Below are 20,873 nucleotides of genomic sequence, written 5' to 3' on the forward strand. Positions count from 1 at the left end.
TGGTGGCAGTGGGTACTGTACCCCTGTCATTCCTGTCCCCGGTACCCCGCCACAATCAGGGGCACTGCTCATTCTGGGAAGTGGCATTGTAGGATCAACACCCGTGACCCCACGGTGCCTGGCAGAATTCCCACTGAATGTATGCCTCTCCCTCTCCAAACAGTCGATATTGGAAAACCATTTTCCAGCATTTATTTATTGGTGGAAGGGCCTTTCAGTTTGCCCTTTGCATGAATGGCAGCTTCCTACTCCTGCACACGGTGGGATTTCCTCTGGCTCTTCCAAGAAGAAAGGACTATTGCTCAGTGAGCAGTATTTTTCTTTAAGGGGTGAGGGTGCTGATGTTACCCACTCTTTTACCAACAAGAAGGCAAACACAGAAGAGTTAGCCTTGCTTCCTCACGCCCTTCTGCCCTCAGGAGGACATTCACTATCCACACAAGGTGAAGGGCTGTCTAGGTCCGTGTGAAGGGGGAAGAATGTACCAGGGTGGGTGCTCAAACCACGTCTGCTGCTAGCTAGAGACTCCAGAGCTTACAGGTTGAGGTTCCTAAAGGCACCTCTGGAAAGAAGAAAATGTTCTTCTCTTAAAATCCAGCCCAGGTTATTCCACAGCACACATGGCAGTACCCCAGCCCCCTCACCCAACACACACAGACCCATGGTTGTCCCTCAGGTTCTTACCTCTGTGTAGGCCTGGGTCACTTGCTCATACAGAGACTGGTGGTGGTGGATTGCCAGCTCCAGGTCCTGCATCTCAGAGGGAAGGCCACCTTCGCTACACATCTTGCACCAGGCATCCACTCCCGACAGGAACTGGAAAGAGATGCCAGGCGAGTCAGTACGGGGTACTGGGTGGAGAATGGGTAAGTTAAACATTAGAGAGGGTCAGACACCGTGGGAACAATGATGAGAAATTGTAGTACCTCAGAAATACCTTCAGAAGGCTGAACTAACCCCTACTACCAATTCCAGCCAAGGAGACATTTGGAAAGGACAGTTTCTACAAGGACGGGGCAGGGCCAAGTATCCGGATGTTCAATAGGATATGCCCACGCAACACCCACCAAGTCCGGGCACCTACACAGCCCGCTATAGCCCACAGGTAATGAGTCCTTGCACATCTGGGCATGTGAGAGGGTTGAATGGGATGCAATGAGAGTTTGCTGGCCTGTGCTTCCTGTGCACAGGGAATTGTGGGGAGATGCAAAGAACACCCCAAGAGTATCGCCAGCATCCCCTGGGACCTCCTATAGGGTATTCAGATTAAGGCTCAACAGGACTTGCATTTGACCAGTGATCCTGAGGGCTGAACATGGAGGGACACAGGGCAGACTGTGTCCTGTGTTGCTCCTATAATGGCAGTGGCTCCTGGGATGTGGTGTACAGACAGACCTTAGCAGACATAAAATTATTTAAAAATTAAAATTAACAACTGTAGAAAACTATGGGTCTCCCTGTACAAAGGGTGAGCTATCTAAAAACCACTCAGATTTATTGGGTGGAAAAAATACACCTCTAAAATGCAAATAATTCTTCACCCAACAGTCTGGAATGGTACTGCCTGTGTGATTCCCTTGCCTGGGTGCACAGCTCCATTTAAATTAATTGCCTAAATACCTTATTATCTCATTGCCTAGAACAGCCCATAGGAGGACAATAAAGAGCTGCCTAAATAAACGCATAAAAAATAGTCTTGAATCCGTACTTTCTTTCTTTCTCCCCAACTAAAGAGAAACGTGGTTTATGATTTTCCCTGAGGAAACTGCACTAAAATAAGATACAAATAAACTTGTTTCTGAGCCAAACCAATCCAAGTCAGAAAATCTCAAATCAGCCGTGGCTCTCAGTTCTGGCCCTGTGTTTTCTTCTGCAAATATGTGACTACTCATCCTGGTGTCTGTCAGTTCCTAGTCCCTGGACTGCTGGCTGCTATGCCTGGTTTTACATTCTGCGGCTTTAGGCATCTCTGAATTGCCAGGTACTCTGCGGTGTCAGATGGGACATACTGGGATGCTTCCTGTTGGGTTTTTGTTCCACCTGGAGGTACTTCACAGAAGAACCTGGGAACAACTCGACATTCTGGTGTCACCTGGGAATAGAGGGACTTCCCTGTTTCAATCACAGGAGTCCTAGAGCAGGTCCCATACAGTGGTCAGCCTAAAGCAAGGAAGCCAGAGACAGAAGGAAGGACCAAGTCTCCCATGCTAACAAGATAAACCCGGAACCATGTGAGCAAGCAGTAGAGCTGAAGACAGAACAGGCTGGACACCAATGTCCTTAGGATCCTAAGAAGGAACCAGCCACTCCTTAGTTCAAAGAAAAGATGTGGCCAGGTCCCTCTCAAAGTGTGTAGGGCCATGTCTTGATTTATAGCAAGTATTTATTTCAGAGTGGGGGACAGTTACAGATGGAAATAAACACAAGTGAAAAAAAAATAAAAGGATGCTCGGCCAGTGTGTGTAGCAAATACACGAGGTAGTAACACCTACCGGTTGGAAGCACATTAGACAGCTTACACGGCCCACCTATCACAGCCCGTCTCCTCCCAACAGCCCTGCGAGACTGATAACAGGCTCACACTAGAGAAGGGGAAAGGAGCTTAGAGGTGGGGTTGGCATGTCTGAAAGTTAAGAAGTAGGGGGCTGGGTGTAGAACCTCATATCTGGCCTCAAAGTCACGATTCCATGGTTCCATGTTGTCTTTCCTGTGAGACTGGTTGGGGTGGGATTTAAGATATGTGTCGGAAACTCCTTTACTGGTGGGTTCCCTAACCAGAACACCACAAAAGAAACTTAGAAGACCACAGGTGTTTAATGTTAGTCACTTCTGGCTTGAAGCCACAGCAGCCCAGAGACTGTATGATTTTAGCAGTGGATGTGAGAAAATGTTTAACATTTAGTACATACATGAATGTGTGTGTGTGTGTGTGTGTGTATTCATACACATGAGCACATTACAAATTTTATTAATATAAAGGATGTGTAATCTACAGCTTATAGAGAATAACATACACTATGATCTACACTGTAGTTTCCCAGAGCCAATCCACTCTCACAAGATAAACTCTTGTGTCCACAGTCAACCAAGCTTAAATCACTCCAATACAACACTGTGATATTTTTGTTTATGTTAAGGAGTAAGACCAAAGCTTGCCCTTCAGTGATGTGAGTGTGGATACTGAAAGGATATTCCTAGAATCTGTGCTACTCACTTCGTAACTGTAAAATCACACCCTCCCCGTTTCTCAGGATTCTAGAGGAGATCATCCAGCCCTGATTTGCAGCAGTTGATGACTTCCATGGTTTAAAACTCTTACGTTTTTTACACTTCAGCCCACCAATGTGACATTACTGAATGGAAAGTGGGAAGGGATGGCCAGTAGTCCACAACTCTATAGTATTTCCATCACAGAAACCATAATAACCCCAAGAACATAGATTATAATAAGATGTAGTAACCAGGAAGTGATGAGTTTTAAGTATGCTTTTAACATACGGCAATGTTGAGTAATTAACTCATACAACTTCTGAAAAAATTGACAACTGGTTCTCCAGAAGCTGGTTTGATCCAGGACCTAACACACCACAGGCTATTATGCAGGTCATGTCTCAGAGTCTCAGTGTTCCTCTTTGTACAATGGGCTCATATAGCTTCTGCATGCAGCAACAGTGACCACTATTTCTGCCCATTGCGTCGTTACTAACTTATTACTATCCATATCAAATACCTAACAAATGCTTTGTGTAAAATTAGTTTCCTCTGCTCTCAGCACTCAAGTCAAGTCTTTCATTCCTTTTGTCTCTGTTCAGAGTACATTAATCAGATAGTCAACACACACACACACACACACACACACACACACACACACACACACACACACCTACCTCTGAGTTCTCTCCTGTTTACGTGAAAAGTAAAGCCATAAGTTACCAATGCTCCATATACATACATATATATATATATATATATATATATATATATATATATATATATGGAAAACAAGGTTTATTACTGAAGCTATTCAGCAGGATCTTAAGGTTGTCTGTGCAGAGTGTGCCTGTGTGTTCCTATCCTGCCATGCCCTGCTCTTACTATCTCCCACTACTACCATCTGCGACAGGTCTCTGGGTCTTACCTGCTCTGCCTTCTGATGGAACACAGCGGACATGGCCAGGATGGTGCTGCGTTCATCCAGGGCAGCAGCAAAGCTCTTCCACTCCTGGTCTAGTTGCGTGGAGATCTGCTTGATTTGCTGGGAGGCGTAATGGCCGGCCTCTGAGAGGCGGGAAGCGACAGACATGATGCGGTTGATGTTGACATAGGCATTCTAGGAAGCAAGGCAGAGGAAACGCTTAGCGGAGGCAGACTGAAAAGGTAGCCATCATTGGGCATGGCTGGGAGAGGGGTATCCGGAGGACCACCCAAAACCCAAATCCCGAGAGACTGGAGTAGGCTCGATATCTGTATCTATAACAGGCCCCAGGAAAGTCCTTCTGTAGAGCTGAGACATTTCAACCTGAGAACCTGGTATACAGATTGTATACCAAAGACTAACCTACATCAATGGAATCACTTGACTCAAACTCTGGGGAACCCTCACAGCCATTGAAGTTACTCTCCACAGAGTATTCTTTGGCTCATGGAATGAGCTGAAGGAAGCAAAGACAGCTCTCTTACTCTGGAGAGAGCCGTACCCAAGGCATAACTGTCCCTACGATACAGCAGAGAGGGTGAGGACGTGGTAATTAAACAGCTTCCCATCACCAGACAAAGATGTCCTTCCCACCTCCCTAACTTCTCATTCCCTGCCAAAGGACCTGAGGTCTGAGCCACTAGCCAAAGTGTTCATAAAGACAGAATTTAGAGGCCACAATTTCTTTTTCACTCTAAAAATAAGATCTGTGGGCCCCCTTCTTCTCCCTGTGTGACTTGGGAACATTTCCCTACTTGATTCCAAAAGGCACCAGGGGGTGTTCCCCAAACGCATCTGCAGGCACTTCCTCGACCTGCTGTCTCCTTTCACATGGTTTTGTTTACATCCATTCCCATTTTTGCTTGCCTATTAAAAACCCGTGAACATGTATGTTGTTTCCTACTAGGCTAGCAAAGAGATCTCCAGGAAGGAACAAGACAAAAGAAAAACCCCACCAACACAGCGCCGCCGCGGTGATCCTGGTTATTTTTAACGGCTCCCTCCTATTAATTGTCTATCCAATCAGCTATGTTATGCGGCATCCTGGGGGAACTCTTCTGCACACGATACCCGGAGGACCAGGGGCCAGGTTATTCACCCTCTCACTCTTGGTTACAAATCTTCTCAGATGATGATAAATATTCCTCAGTGGCAGCATTTTCTCTGGGCTCTGTGAGCTCTGCTGTAGTGTTCATTAACACTGGGGGAGGCTTAATGAAGGTTCCTTTATTTCCCTTTCCCACAGTCTCCATTCATCTCAGCTGTCCCCAACCCCCACGCGCGCCATTCCGAAGCTGGCCTGGGCTGATAAGGTCTCTCTCTTAATTTAAAAGGTCTCTGTGGAAGTTTAAAGGTTAAGCGAAGCACACAAGCCCACATCCATTCTGATGTCTAATGGCCTCCGAGTGCCACCTCTGTTCTTGGTGTGGCATGAGCCCTCTCTTAAGGGTCCCCTTAAGAGAGCTACGCTATCTCTGGTTGTTGTCACGTGCATCAACCATCCTTTACAGAATTATGGATCGTTACCAACACTGTTTGCTGAGTTAGAACACTGAAAAATTAGACTATTTATAGAACTGTCAGAAAAAACATCAACACTGCACTGTGAAATAGAAGGAGGGAAAGAGGGAGGAAAAGGAAGTGTGGGTTGGAATAGTTCTATCTTCTAGGGGACAGCACTGAAGTCCTCCCAAACTTCCTGCTTCGGTCATTGTTTTTGTCTGGGTTCTGCATGAAATAGACCTTGGCGTAGAGATGTCAGGAAAATACTCAGCTTGGACACTCTCCCGGGAAGCACAGCGAGGGAAGGGGAGTCATGGCTGGGGTGGATAAGGGTGTATTTATCAATGGGTTAGAGCCTCAAGTGGCTGGGTTCAGTCTCTCCGGAGGCTTCTGAAGAAACTATGAAATGCACCTCCTAGTGATCCTGCGGACAGGTGCAGAAGCTGAGCTATGGGCACATGGGGCCCCACTGCTCAGTGGTTAAAGCCCCCAGTCCCCCACTAGAGTAACTGGCATTTGCAGGCTGACCTCCCACAGGCCAACCATACCCAGAGGCCAGAGAGCCACCATCACAGAGAAACACAGGAAGCTGCTGGCCATCATCAGCAGATGACACCCGGGGTCCCTATGGGAAAGTGGATGGAGCACTGGTAATGCCTCCTAAAGCTGTTCTCCCAACTGGGTTCGAACCCCAGACTGTTCCTCTCCTCCCAGTTATACAGAGCTCTCTACAGTATTCCGTTTTCCTGTCCTGGAGGGGAGCCCGGTGTTCAGCCTGGGTCACGTAGGGTACAAGAAAAGCCACAGGAGTAAGACATCCATTTCCTTGGTCACCTGGCCTGCTTCCATTTTCTGCCTACCCAGGGAACACAGAACTTTCTAGCTATTACAGATGTCCCACTGTGGCCACCTCAGGAGACGGTTAGCAGCTTGTCACTCGCTCAAATATTTATAGAGAGTGGGGCAGGCTCTGTGTTGGGGACTCTGAGAGATCAAAGAGTAGGACAGAATTCCTGCCTACCTCAGGGTTCACCATGTAAGACAAATCCTCAAATAACTATGATTTAAGGCAAAATTAAGGAAGTTCTTCCACAGAGATAGAAGCCAGTCATTGAAGATACAGGAAGAGAAGGGTTTAGGCCACCAACAGGGGTGGTGGGAAGGGGCTCCCCATGTCTGAGGGAATGGGGATGCTGGCAGTTCCCCAAGGTCCCCTCTACCCTAAGTCTGAGACAACAGAAGAACACGAAAATCAAACAACAAAAAAAGACCAGAGCTTAGCGTCATATTCTGGAGACAATCACAGAAAACACTCTTTTGTTTCTTCATCAGTGGGCAGGGAGCTGTCGTGCTAAAACTAACAAGTAGTTATAAGTCACAGAAAACGCTGAGGCAATCCCCTGCACGGTAGAGATAACAGAAAGCTGACTCAGTGCATTTGCTCAGGTCCCTCCCTACAGCTCCTGTGCAGAATGCCAGAATACCCAGGCAAGCCACACCACCCAGCTCATCGTGCTCTTCATGTTCTTAATCTAGAACCCGAGGGAAATGGGCAGCCAGGTTCTAAAATGACAAAGACAGCCACAAAGGACATGTGAAAGGAGGCGTGGCGGGGAGAGGCCACCAACTGGAAAAGAAAGAGGCAGGCCAAAGGGCCTGATGAAGAGAGTCAACAAACAGGGTGTTTGCTCAGGAGGAATAAATGGCATTGCTGGGCCCCCAGCCAGTCCATTGTGCAGTTCTTTTGTGTGATGGTTCTCTCTCTTTTAGAGAACACTGAGAGTCATGTTTGTCTTCGAGACACAGCCAGCAAGAAAGGCGATCATGGCTCTTGTGGCCTTTATGGCTGCCGTAGTTCTTCCCTCCTCTCTCCCCTCTGCCTAGCTCTCCCATATTTTTTTTTTCCTTAACATCTTCAAATACAACTGTGCAGCTGTCTATCCATCAGGGCCTCATTGTTACTGGACCAGAAGGAAATATAGATGGATTCTGCTCCCAGCAAGGACTCATTTACGATGTCATGATGCCTCTATGCCTCAGTTTTCTCAGGGCCTTGTGATGGTCTGAGTAGGTAAGAGTCATGTGTTTGAGTGCTTGGCCCATAGGGAGTGGCACTATTAGGAGGTGTGGCCTTGTTGGAGGAAGTATGTCACTGTAGAGGCGGGCTTTCAGGTCTCATATATGCTCAAGCCACACCCAGTGACTCAGACTCCTTCTGCTGCCTGTGGTTCAAGATGTAGAACTTTCAGCTCCTTCTCCAGCACCAACTATGTCTTCCTGGGCACCGCCATGCTTCCCATCGTGATGATAATGGACTAAACCTTGAAACTGTAAGCCAGCTCCAATGAAATGTTTTCCTTTATGAGAGTTGCCTTGGTTGCTGTGTCTCTTTACAGATTTTTCATTTCTGGGTCAGCAGTATCTAGAAGGTAAGGACAGCAGTGTCTACCTGAGAAGTACATAGTTCCGCCTTGCTGTCCATGGGCCACATCTTGGCTCTCCACTGCCTTGCAGTATGAACCACCTGGAGCTGAATCTCCTGAGTTGTTCATGTTCTACATGACCAATGGCCATGCCCTTCTCACACTCGCTCCTCTTTAGCCCCTCTCCCTCAGCAGAGCTTCTCAGACAAACCTGAAGATAATAACTTGACTAACAACTGACTTGAGGAGTATCTTTGTTTGTGCACATACTGACCTCGAACTCACTATGTAGCTGAAGCTGACTTTGAACTCCTGGTCCTTCTGCTTCTACCTACTGAGTGCTGGGATTACAGGCTGTGGTAACCATGCCCAGCTGATGAGTATCTTCTAACATCCTTCAGAACGGAATTATTAAATTCTCCATATACACTCAGCACCACTATTATCATCATCATGGTCGTCATTACTTTTTAAATTGTATTGTAGTATGAGTTATAACTTTGATCTACTCTACAGAACACACTGCAGTTGCCTCATGGTCTGTTGTATCATCTACCATACTCCCTCATCATTTGGTTCCGAACAGGAGAAAAAAAAAGTCCCGCAAAATCTTGTGGACTGGCAAACCTGGCACCCTGCCCTCTTGGGCTCCCTGTGAAATTCTCCATTTGTTTCATCCCCAAAGGCATGACTTGGAGATTACAGGTGGACAGCTCCTTCTCCTGTGGCCTTGTCGTCTGCTGTGACACTGGAGTTAATAGAGCAGCCACTTTCCTAAGAACTACTCGGCAGAGTCTTGAGCATTCAGCCCTACAGAAAAGGGCTCTCATTTTGAACATGGTTCTTGCCTTTCGCCAAGTGGCCATGGAAACATGCAAAGGTCCTTACTGACAAAGATTCTGATAGCTTTCCATTCCAAAGTACAGACAGTAAACTAGGTTTCTTGGGTGGTAGACTCTGGGGAGACACCAGCTCTAGGAACAAGCGATGGTTTTAGTGACCTTAAGCTTTGTCAGGGGCTGGTTGCTAGAGAAGATCAGTGCCAGGAGTGCCCATTATTTGACTCCCAATCACTTCTCTTCTAAAAACTGGGGCAACTTTCATATTCCTGTGGTCACAGACTCCCACTCTGGTCAGATGCTGTGTGTTACCTGAAGCAACACAAAGCATCCAGTCAGTTGCCTGGCAACCATTAACATGCTGAATGGCATTGTCTTTTCCCTCATCTTGTTTCGGCAGACTAGCATTATCCCCCAACCTGTCCAAACCAAAGCAAAGTATTAATAAAAACATGATAATAAGTGTGTCAACTATTTCAACTAGAGGCACCAGAAACAGTCAAAGGCCCGGCCTGTTTCACAGAGAGCACAGCACAATGTCCCTTACTGTTCCTGGGAAGATGCTCGAGCCCTAGAAGGAGTGGAGGGACTAGAGCTCTGAGTTATCTACACGGCTTTCCTTGACCCAGAGAGAACTAAGAATTCAGACCCTGCTAGTAACACTGTCTGATACTGCATCCTTCCATCCCTGAAGTTGGAAAAACAGACAACTAAGAGTCTTGAACCAGACTTCTTGAGACACCTCCACTGCTTGGTATGTGATTGCCACATCCAGAGCACCCATAGTTGGACTGTCTCGTCCTCACCCAAGGGGACAAAGTCTTCTGTTTCTCTCTGACAGGATTGCCAGGTGGGGAAGGACCTTCCTCCCTAGGCTGGGTGTGGAGGCCCTTTATTTTATGCTCTAGGGACAGTGTGACTTGTTTCCAGAGGCAGCAGAACATCATCGAAGATAAGTTTCATCTCTGCGGGGACTAAGTCCCAGGCATGGTTCTTAATCCCATACCAGTTAATGGAGCCATGACATCTTCATAGTTACTATGGTTATGGAAGTAGTGACCTGCCTATCCAATCATCACAATGGCAAAGCCTAAATACCACTTAAGGGCCACTTTTCCTAAAAGGGCCTCAATCATTTGACAAATCCTAGAGCCTTTGACCCCAAATCCAAAAGTTAAGGAGGGAACCCAGGCTAGTGACTGGCCAAGGGCCAATGTGCTCAGAAAACCATTTAGTATTGCATCAACTGAGAAGAAGATGGTGCACACCAGAGACACACACCTGAGCACTATTACCTGAAGTTCTGTCCCAGCTATACATGATGATGGGTAGTTCTCAGAAGTCTTTTCTCATCTCAATGTTCTTAGGCATATAAAAGATGCTTTAAAATACATTCCTAATTAGAGGACATATGTATTAACTATCAGGGATAATTGTGTCCTTAAATATAAATAGAGGAGATTCTCTTTTTAACCAGTTAATAACCAAAATATCACCTCTCTATGGGTTATAGAGCTAGTGAAATTTATGTTCTGCCTATTTTTATCCAGTTCATTATTTTTTTAATCAGTGATGAAGAGTGAACCCATGGCTCTGCATATATTAAGCAAGTACCTGAGCAACTGAGTCACACTCCAGTCCTCATTCTTATTGAGAAGCAAAAATCTTTCGTAGCTTCTTTCTTCTCCATTTTGAATACTTGGAGTAGCTATGAGATATTTTTAATGTTAACAGATTTAGTATTTTTTAATGAAAAATTAAATTTATTAAGTTTGTTTATTTATTTAAATGATTTAATATATCTGGCCAGGCTGTATACAGTCAATATCAAAATGTTTCATATTTTTCCATCTCTTTGAGTTTAGTAAAACTTTTGTTTTTTAGAAAAGCAGAGTGCAATTTGGAAATAGCAAAACAGGCAGGTTTTAGTGACTACTGCTCTTATAAGGAATGTAAACTGTAAACCCACTTTATTTAAAGTTTTTCAGAAGCCAAGTTCATGTAAAAATATCATTTCATACTTAGAAAATAAAAACAGAACATACATATGTCTTGACTTCACTTAGTTGATTCTTAATGTTTGTTAAAATCAGTTGAGTGATGTGTTCAAAGTCACAAACAGACCAAATGAGACCAAACCAGGGCTTTGGTTCCCACTCTGTTGGGACTCCTTTTCTCATTTTTTTTCTTGTATCCTGCAACTTATATATTTTTTTTTTATTTTGTCATACTCAAAGAGAGCCATAGGAAGTTATCTGTAGGTTTTCCCACCTACCTTTTGGTGGTTCTGGGACTAATGTCTAGTATTAGTAAGAAAACAGAGACCGTACCAAGGAAAAGAAGAGAGCTCTGCCCTTCCTCTCTCTCCAGTCTAATCAGACCATATGCACCATTTATATCTTCGTTTTCCCAAGCCCACTTTGGGTCCGGGAGCTGCTAAAGCATCAGCTTATGATTAATTAGTTGAACATTACTATGTAAACCTGCTGATCCCACCTGGAAACATATGGACATCGGGCCTGTGACATCTGGATTAAGAACTGATTGTGCTTGAAGCTACGCTGCAGCAGCTACGGGAAGTGATGAGCCCTAAGTGAAATCTCCAACCCTGCTCCCCCCGCAAACCACAGGATGCCCTCTGGGGGGCAAATAGGGAAGCTGATGGATGACTATCTGGTCTGGTTTGGCCAAACAGTAGGTCAAGCCAGGTGGAAGCCATCTGTCACTGCTAGCTACAGAGAGAAAAGAGGAGGAATGGACTGGTGCTCAGCAACAATAGCATTGGCCCACAAATCCTTTTGCCCCTCTGGCTTGGCTTGTTGTAGAGATGTTTCCTCCAGCAATTGCTTCACAAACCATTAAACAGCCATGAAAACAATCGCCTGGCCATATGTCAGAGGGCCACAGAAACCCACAGCAGGTCAAAGGAAAAGAGAATCATCCTCTTCCTTTCTTGGCACTGAGAGAAACCTCCATGGAGAGGTGTGTGTGTGTGTGTGTGTGTGTGTGTGTGTGTGTGTGTGTGTGTGTGTGTGTGTGTTGACAGAAAGATGGATGGATTGGTGGATGGATGGATGGATGGATTGATGGATGGATAGATGATAGATAGATAGATAGATAGATAGATAGATAGATAGATAGATAGATAGATAGATAACCTCACTGCAAGACTAAAAAGGTAGGTCCAGCTGGCATTAGATTCAGAAACACCAGCAGAGAAAGTGATGAGGAGCAATACAGCCCTTCTGTAGTGGGATGTGGTAATTCTAGACTGTCTTTAATGTGGGAACCAGAAGCTGAAACTTGAGGTAAATGCATTCATTAGTATTCCTTCTATCCCTTGGCCTTCTTGCACAGGGTCTAGCCAGAGTATGGTCTACTGCACCAGGAGCAGCAGTAGCTGAGAGCTGGTCAGCAGTGCTGAGTACCAGGTACACATGACCTTCTGCATCAAATTAGCACTTTAACAAGGCTGTGTCAAGTGACAGGTATGCACTTGAATGTTTGAGAAGTCCCACAGTTGGGAACTCCAAGGAGCTGTCCCAAACAAAAATTATTATTTTTTATTGCATTTCTGACACTACAATAAAAATAGGTAGACATTTGTCAAGTATAAAATTACAAGTGTTGCACCTAAAAGCAAGACCACATTTTATCCTAACAATATTCCCAGCAAAAGCACTGCCTTTATCCTCAGGTTATAGAGGAGATGGTGAGGAATTTGAACACCCTGCCTAAGGCTACATGAGAAAGGAAATACAGAACATGTTCTTGCCATGATATTTCACTTTTCGAAAGAATCAGGATGGCTAATGATGTTCACCACAGGAGATAAGACATGGTGAAGTGACATTTCTTCCAAACATATAAAGAATTATATCCAGCCCCCGCCAAAAAAGAATCGTATCCCAAGGAAACAGAGCCTCTGGGGAGAGAGCTAAATGTCCCTATCTTTGAAGCGTTTCCATTGTGCCCTTGACTTGCTCTGAAATTCCAAGATAAGTCCCTTTCTAGAATGGGCAAAGAGGCCTGGGGGGTAGACTTCTTCCAGCCTGTCCCTTCATGGAACAATACTATCTGCCAGAAAATCCAAGGCTACAGAAGAACAGGAATTTGTCTACATAGAACACAAGAAGTCCAGGATTTCAAGGCCCCTTTAGTTGGTGTCTTGCCTTATTGTTCAATTCTTAACTTTGTTATCTTATATATTTATTATCTGTCCATCCACCCATCCATCCATCCAACCATCCATCCATCAAGACATGGACAAGCAGGAACCAAGATGCAAAATTCTTCTGCTCATGGGTCTTGCACGTCATTAAGGACATCAGAGAGTAAGCTGACAAGGATCTACTAGGCATGTATTTTAGTACCATGCAAAATATAGCTGGGGAAGAATAGAGCGTAAGAGGTTGGGCGGTGCTACAAGAGACAGAGAGCCAGGGCACGCTTCTCACGCGGCCATACCTGGGCCTGTCCCTGGGGGAAGTGGGAGAGGGAAGCATGTGGCTATCTGGAAGGAGAGGCTCCCCATAGACGGGGAGCAGTGGAGCAACAGCCACCAGAATCAAGAAACAGCAGGAAATGCGGGTTAGCTAGGGCAGATGAGCAAGATGCAGATGTTGCAGAAGCTGATGCTGGCTTAGAGTAGGGTGACAAGAGGCCAGACTCTGGCCATGCTTTGAGATGGGCATCAAGAGAACTTGCTAATTTCCTTATTTCCAGCCCTTCCCCTGTGTCATGAACTCTGACCTCTGCTTTTCACCGTCCCCTCCCATCAGTCCACTTGGTCCTGACCTCTCACACTTTGTAAATATCTGATTCGCAAATGCTTCACTTCTGTGCCCTTGATCAGTCTCTGCCCATTACACGGGCTCCTGGCCAGTGTTGACCATGGCCACGATGGCGCAGGAACATCGCGGCTGCTTTTTACCTCTGACACTTGCCACATGTGTCCTGCTTGGCAGGTTAAGGCCTTTGGTGTACATTATCTCGTCTGACACACTAGGTTTCATGGACCATTTCATGCCTTTCATTCAACTCCAGGGGACTGCAAAGAAGAGGCATGTATCAGTGTCGGCTGGATTTCACACAAATTAACCCCTTGGCATCTGCAGACCCGGAAGTGAGCAGGCAGTCCTGCAGATCAGTATGTGGAAATGTGTAGGTGAGCTGAGGGAGCCTTGGGAGGAAAACCCAGAGAATACTTTACAAACAGCCTAGGGAAAAAACCAGGAGGCTAGAGAGTCCTCAGAGAACAATGGATGACAACGAGAAAAGAGACGTCAGAGGTTTGAGCATCTCAAACTACTCTAAACAGTAGTTAGGCAGAGGGGGCAACAATCTAGGACCAGATAACTATCAAGAGAGAAGACTGAGCCAGGCCGATGCCAAACACACGCCAGAAGGCTAAGCTGTCATCCAAGCCCTGAGTGCTAGCTTGAAGCAGCTTTTCAAAATCAACCTGGGCCAATGGCTGAGCAGCAGGTGTGGGAGCCAGTGCAGCGCATTGGAGTGATGGTGAGATGCTCTTCCCACGCCCAAGGACACCCGTGTTTCCTACCCAATCAGGGCTGACTAGGGACCAGTGCACAAAGGCAAAAAGGGCATCAGAAGCATTGGTGGGGAGCAAGAGGGAAGGGTGAGGACAGGCAGGTGTTCTCCTGGAAGCTCTTTACATTGTGGTGGTGGTGGTGTTGAGGCGGGGTGGGCTCCACTCTCTGTGGGAGCCCACACAAGTTTCCTAGTGAGATCCGAGCTTGCTTTAAACAGCAGGACTGCCTTAGGGGATGGCTGGACCACATGCAAGGTCACCAGGTGTCTGGAATGGTCTGCACTTGGCTGTGCTGGGGGGAGGTCTTTTGTTCCACCCCTTGGCATTCCTTTAAAAACCCTTTAGAAGAGGCAGAAGGGGCTGGTGGGTTTTGACCCAGGCCCTCCTGAGGCTATTCTGTGTTTTCCAACTGTCTCTCCCCTCTATATTTCTATCTAAATCTCTTATCCCTCACTCTTCAAGTGTCCCTGGGGTAAATAAATGTGGGAGCTGGCCTCCCACAACTCTCCAACAAACTCTACAGGGTAATAATAATCAGCTGTGGAGTTTGACTCAGGTCTAGTGGCAGCTGACTTAATTTCTTCACGCTGGACTGGTGATTCTCTAATTGATTCCCAGTCTTGTATAGATTTTCTGGGGCCCAGTATCTACAGTTAAACCACAATCTAAGGTAGCAGGAACCAAATACAGTATTATTTTTAAAGCTCTCAGGTAGCGGAGCAAACAGTAAGAGTCGAGTCCTGTTGCCCTCCAGGCAGGCAAACACTTTCCCGTGGCTGAGTTCTGAGCATGCTCTGTTCTGCTCTCCTCCCTGGTCTAGTTAAATGTTGATGGTGTAACCAAGAACAAAGATCATAAATGGGTCCAGGGCTGATCAGAACATAAAATCTATTCCTCCTACTGAGTGGGCAGAAAAGGGAAATTCCACCCACAAGGCTGTTCGTAGAGATACAAACACTGCATCCTGTTGAACTTGACTGGTAAGAATAGGCTGGCTGGCATGACATTCAGCACTTTGCAATCTTAGGTTCTCTGCCTAAGGAGCTCAAGCGTGAACCCTAGGAAATAGATGACCCTTGCTCTTGTCAGTAAGGAACACACATCAGCCACTCCACTTCCACCTTTAGGATCAGAAACTCAACAAAGAAACTCAGGTCACATGAACTTTATTTTTTTATTTTTTTATTTATTTATTTTTTTTTTGGTTTTTCGAGACAGGGTTTCTCTGCGTAGCTTTGCGCCTTTCCTGGAGCTCACTTGGTAGCCCAGGCTGGCCTCGAACTCACAGAGATCCGCCTGCCTCTGCCTCCCGAGTGCTGGGATTAAAGGCGTGCGCCACCACCGCCCGGCTGGTCACATGAACTTTAAAGGCCACCAAGACAGGTAATTCCTGGAGACACCTGTTCATGTTGGGCCTACAACACATGTTTAGCCAGTATGGCACAAGGGAGGTGTATTGATGTAAATCTGTATTGTTACTTTAGATGACGGCTGGATGTTTTTTCATCCTTGTGTATATAATTACTGTATCTTTGAATCTTTGAATCTCAAGTGTATTTCCTGTAGAAAGCACACATTTGGATCTTGGAGTTCTAAAACCAGACCATCTGCACCTTTGTGTAATTGTTTCACTTTCAATGCCATTGTTTTCGTGTGTCTATGTGTTGTCTGAGTATATGAATATATTCGTGTGTGTGTACAAGTGCATGCTAGTGTGTAAGCCTATGTGTGTGTAGGTAAAAGGTCAACATGGGGTGTCTTCCTCGGTTGCTCTCCACCTTATTTTTTGAGGTAGTGTCTCTCACTGAACCTAGAGATCACCAATTTAGCTAGACAGGTCAGGCAGGGAGTTCCAGTAATGCACCTTCCTATGCCTCCTCAGTGCTGGAATTACTAGTGCACGCTGAAATTCTCATCCTTTTACATGATGCTGAAGATCCAAACTCAGGTCTTGATGTTTGCCCAGCAAGCATTACCCTGAATCATCTCACCCGCTCCTAATGCCATTATTGACACAGCTGAACGTACATTTGCTATTTCCTTTTCCCCCATATGTCACACATTTCTTCCTACACCTCTATTCCGCCTACACTGCTGTACTAACAGGTTATTTTCTAATGTAGCATTTTAATATCTCTCTAACGGATTGATTTTTCACTATTTTTAACTTATCTTCCTAGTTACCCAAGAAACATCAGAATCAGCTTCTGATATATACTATTTAATTCAGTAAACATAAAAACGTTTCTCCTGGAGAGAGCTTTATGACCATTCCCTATGTATTGTGGCATTGTTCCTGTACATATTACACTCATAAATGCTTCAAGCCTAACATTCAATTGCCATAATTACCACTTTTTATAATTGTATGTCTATGGAGGCTGAGATAGAAAAGGCGAGTTAACGTATGCTATAGCTTTGCTTATTGGCACCCTTACTTATCATTTCTACATGTTTTCATTTGATCCTGTGGATTCCAGTTACTACCTGGAGATGTTTCTTTTGACAAAACAGATCTTTACCCACATATCTCCTTAGTGAGATTACTTACGAATTTGCTACTTTTCTATGTAATAGGTCCAACAGTACATATTCTTTTATACAATTGCTTTTAAATCAGTCAAGAGAAGGCAGGAGAGGAAATATGTACATACTTTGTCCTTTACAGTATGGTAGATTCAAATTACTTTTGGGGATCACTTGCTTCCAGCATAAGGAATTTCTTTTATGATTTTTCTTTCCCCAGTTTACTGTGGTAAACTATCAGGTCTACATCTCCAATCCTGCCTTTTACCAGGTCCTCCCAAGGGCCCTTTTAAAAGCTCTATTGCCTTAAATGTCTGCAATCTCTGTTGTAGATAAAGTCAGTTCCATTGGGGAAAGATTTGGGACTTGATTTTGTATAGTATGTTTCTACCCTGAAGTCAAATCTCTGAGCCATCCATGGCTCTAGGGTTGGGGCTGGAGGCAGTGGTGTGCTTTCCTAGGTGGTAGCTCCATTTTGGGAGCAAACTTTTCAGGGGAATAGGTGAGTAATATCAAGTCTCCATGGCTTGTCTCTCTCAGCAAGGAGACACCCTAATATTCTCACAGTATTGCCCCCAGAGTACAGCTGCTATTCCCTGAATTAGGGCTTTGCATGAGACTAGATATACACGTCTAGTCCACACTCACCCATACCCAAACCTTAGCACAGATGGTTTGGGGACAGGATTAGAAATGTCCTGCCTGGGAAGACAGTCCTTTAGCTGGAAGGGCCTGCCATCATGGTTGTAAGCAGTATGGAGTGATTTTCATCCTACTGAACAGGGAGGGCAGAGGAGGGAAGGGACGTTAACTCAAACACCATGGATACTGTTCTTAGTGAGTTTTTAAGTGTTTTGTAAATACATATTTCTTTATTTTCTGTATGAATTTAGGATTCTTTCCAGAGACTTTAACCATTATTTTCAAAGAATTTTCTCTAGTTTCAATGCAGAGTAGCTCCACACAGCTCCTTGAGCTATCACACTGGATGTCTTTTGGGTATTGAGATATTTTGTTTTAGGGAGTAACTATTTTATACACATAAGTGGTACAGAATGAGAGTCTTTTACTGCAATGTGAACATAAATTATTTGGGGAACTTGTTAAAAATACATGCTCTCAGGGACCCACTCCCAGTGATCTTGATTTTCCAGGACAGGAGGAAGAGAAAGAGGAAGAGGAGGAGGAAGAGGAGGAGGAAGAGGAGGAGGAGGAAGGAGAAGAGGAGGAGGAAAAGGGGAGGAGGAGAAGAGAAAAACTTTTACCCAGCTTTCTACATGATTCTAGTTTTCAGAGATGCATATAATGTTTGTCCTTTCCTCCTCTTCATCCTGCTCTTCCTTTTCCCCCGTCTAGGATTACAAAGGTGCTTTGCTATTCACACTTATACTAGTGTGTAAATACGTATTCATGTGTGTGCAGATGCGTGTGTGTGTGTGTGTGTGTGTGTGTGTGTGTGTGTGTGTGCATGTTTCCATTCAAATCTAGAAATTCTGCCGCTATAGGAAGTGCAATAGAACTCTGATTTGAGACATCCACAAACAGTAAGGACAGGCCACCCCACAGCAATATGTCTGAGTGGACAGAAGAGTCACCTGCCTACAGTCATTTTGTCTTGTATAGCAGATACAGCTTTTCCTTGGGGGTTGTTGATTGTAACTTTCCCTCAAAACAGACCACCACAAATTTTTCTCCAAGTAGCTTGATTCACACATCATCAAATGCAGTATTTGCCTCCACTAAGTGAATTAATAGCACTGAAGTGGCTATGAAACATGCTAGGGAAAGGCTTCCTACTGCCCAGATGTACATCGTGTGTCACTACCACGAATCCTCTTAGCCGTCATAACAACAGAAAATGAATACTGTTTCATATTTTAAAACTCCAGACAGAAGCTATTAGCAACTCATTTCTTCCCAAAGAACCAGCTAATTAAAAGTGTAAATAAGGCTGTTTTGCATTTATCCATGCTCCTGTGAGGGCCTGTCTCATGAAGAACCATACACAGATGGCTACGTGATTGTTCTATGTAGACTACACTCGGACTGACTTCCAGCTACCCTCACTCCCAGCAGAGAAGGCCCACTCAAGGAAGGGAGAATTCAAAATTAAGTAATGGAGAAGGCGAAATTAAGGAAGAGGAAGGCCCCAGAGGGCTCAGGAAACCTGGCTTTCTGAGGCATTGTAGGGAACCAGAGGACATTTTCCTAATGGGGTTAAGAAGGTGAGAGTCGTCATCATCATTGTTGATCAGAAACAAAACAAAACAAAAACCCAAAACCCATGCTATGAGAAAAATCTGAAATAATCAGCTTTAGCCTTTTTCTTCCAGATTTGTTCCTGTACTCACTGAGCAGGGTACTATTCCCACACTCCCAGTGTGTGTAATCGGTGGGCTCTATTGGTACCAATTCATAAACAAACCCAAAGAAGTTTCTGACTTTTCCACCCAGGACTTAAGCAGTTATTTCCGGATTATGTACTAAATTAAACTCACATCCCCACGTTGAAACTCCCAGGCCTAGCCTCTCAGCATGTGTTCACATTTCAGGGGAGGGTTGTTAAGGAAGTAATTAATTTAAAATGCAGCCATTAATGTGGTACTCAGACCAATCTCACCCATGTGTTGTTGTTGTTTTTTTGTTTGTTTGTTTGTTTTGTTTTGTTTTGTTTTTTTTTGGTTTTTCAAGACAGGGTTTCTCTGTGTAGCTTTGCGCCTTTCCTGGAACTCACTTGGTAGCCCAGGCTGGCCTCAAACTCACAGAGATCCGCCTGGCTCTGCCTCCTGAGTGCTGGGATGAAAGGCGTGCGCCACTACCGCCCAGCTCACCCATGTCTTATAAAGGAGATCAGGACGGGGAGACACACCAGGGGTGTGCACATTCACAAGGCAAAGGCTACTCGAGGGCACACCGAGAAAGAGGACACGGAGAGAGGCTCAGGAAAACCCAGTCTGCTGGCACCGTGCTCTCGTGTCCACACAGCCAGAACTGCGAGATGACACATTTCTGATTTTGTTGTGATGGTGTTGCAGGGGGTAGAATCCTAGCCCTTGAGCATGCTGGGCAAGTGCTCTACCAGTGAGCTGCATCCCCAGTTTCTTTAAATTTCTGACGTTTAGGGCACACTGGCTGTGGTATTTGCGATAACATTCCTAGAAAATGAATACATTTGGTAACTGCCTTCTTAGCTAGAATTATATTATTTCATCAGTAGATAAACAGTGGACACAGGGAAGAGAAGATAAATGAGTAACTTACGAGCTAATAATTTTAGATATAATTTGATACACCTAGGACTTAATGTACATCGCATCAGTTAATTCACATATTATTCATGATTATCAAGGAGTGAACAGTGAGCTTGTCAGACCAATGCTGACTGCTAATGAGCAATGCACCTGATCTCCCTCCTCATCAGAACCCACCCCTGCCTCTTTACCCTGGCCGAAGCATTCCTTGCTGTGCTGACGTCAGACTATTGGTTTGTAATTGCATGTTTATGGGTGGAGTCCTACATTTAACATCTGTTTCCCTTGGGAAGTTCTGGGGGACATAGTCTTCTCTGTTTTTGTCCATCCCTTACTGCAGGCCCACCCATCCAGCATAACCCCCGACTCTCAATGACTTGTTCTTGATTTTAAAAAGTTATCAAGTTCTTGAGCTCTGAAATGGGGGAGGATGAGTATCAGGATTTGCACTGTATTGTTTCCCGTGAAGGTATTTAAAGAGTTTGTGTATACATTCCTCTGGGGGAGAGGATCCACAAGCTTCATCTTACATGATAGGGCTCTGTGACCTCCCCCAAAAGAAGAATCACCGGCCTAATTCAG

General features: G+C 45.1%; 1 protein-coding gene across 36 annotated transcripts in view; it reads right to left on the reverse strand.

Moving 5' to 3' along the window:
- Kalrn (kalirin RhoGEF kinase) overlaps nt 1–20,873 on the reverse strand; it is a 605,995-nt gene that overhangs the window by 345,842 nt on the left and 239,280 nt on the right. For all 36 annotated transcript variants that reach the window (XM_015993393.3, XM_042259218.2, XM_042259217.2 and 33 more), the window contains exons 7-8: nt 4,139–4,330; nt 685–816 (exon numbers count right to left, since the gene is read on the reverse strand). In XM_015993393.3, coding sequence (XP_015848879.1) covers nt 685–816; nt 4,139–4,330 — 324 coding nt within the window. The remainder of the gene's footprint in view (nt 1–684; nt 817–4,138; nt 4,331–20,873) is intronic.

This window comes from Peromyscus maniculatus, chromosome 12 (genome assembly GCF_049852395.1).
Source record: "Peromyscus maniculatus bairdii isolate BWxNUB_F1_BW_parent chromosome 12, HU_Pman_BW_mat_3.1, whole genome shotgun sequence".
Classification (NCBI taxonomy): Eukaryota; Metazoa; Chordata; class Mammalia; order Rodentia; family Cricetidae; genus Peromyscus; species Peromyscus maniculatus.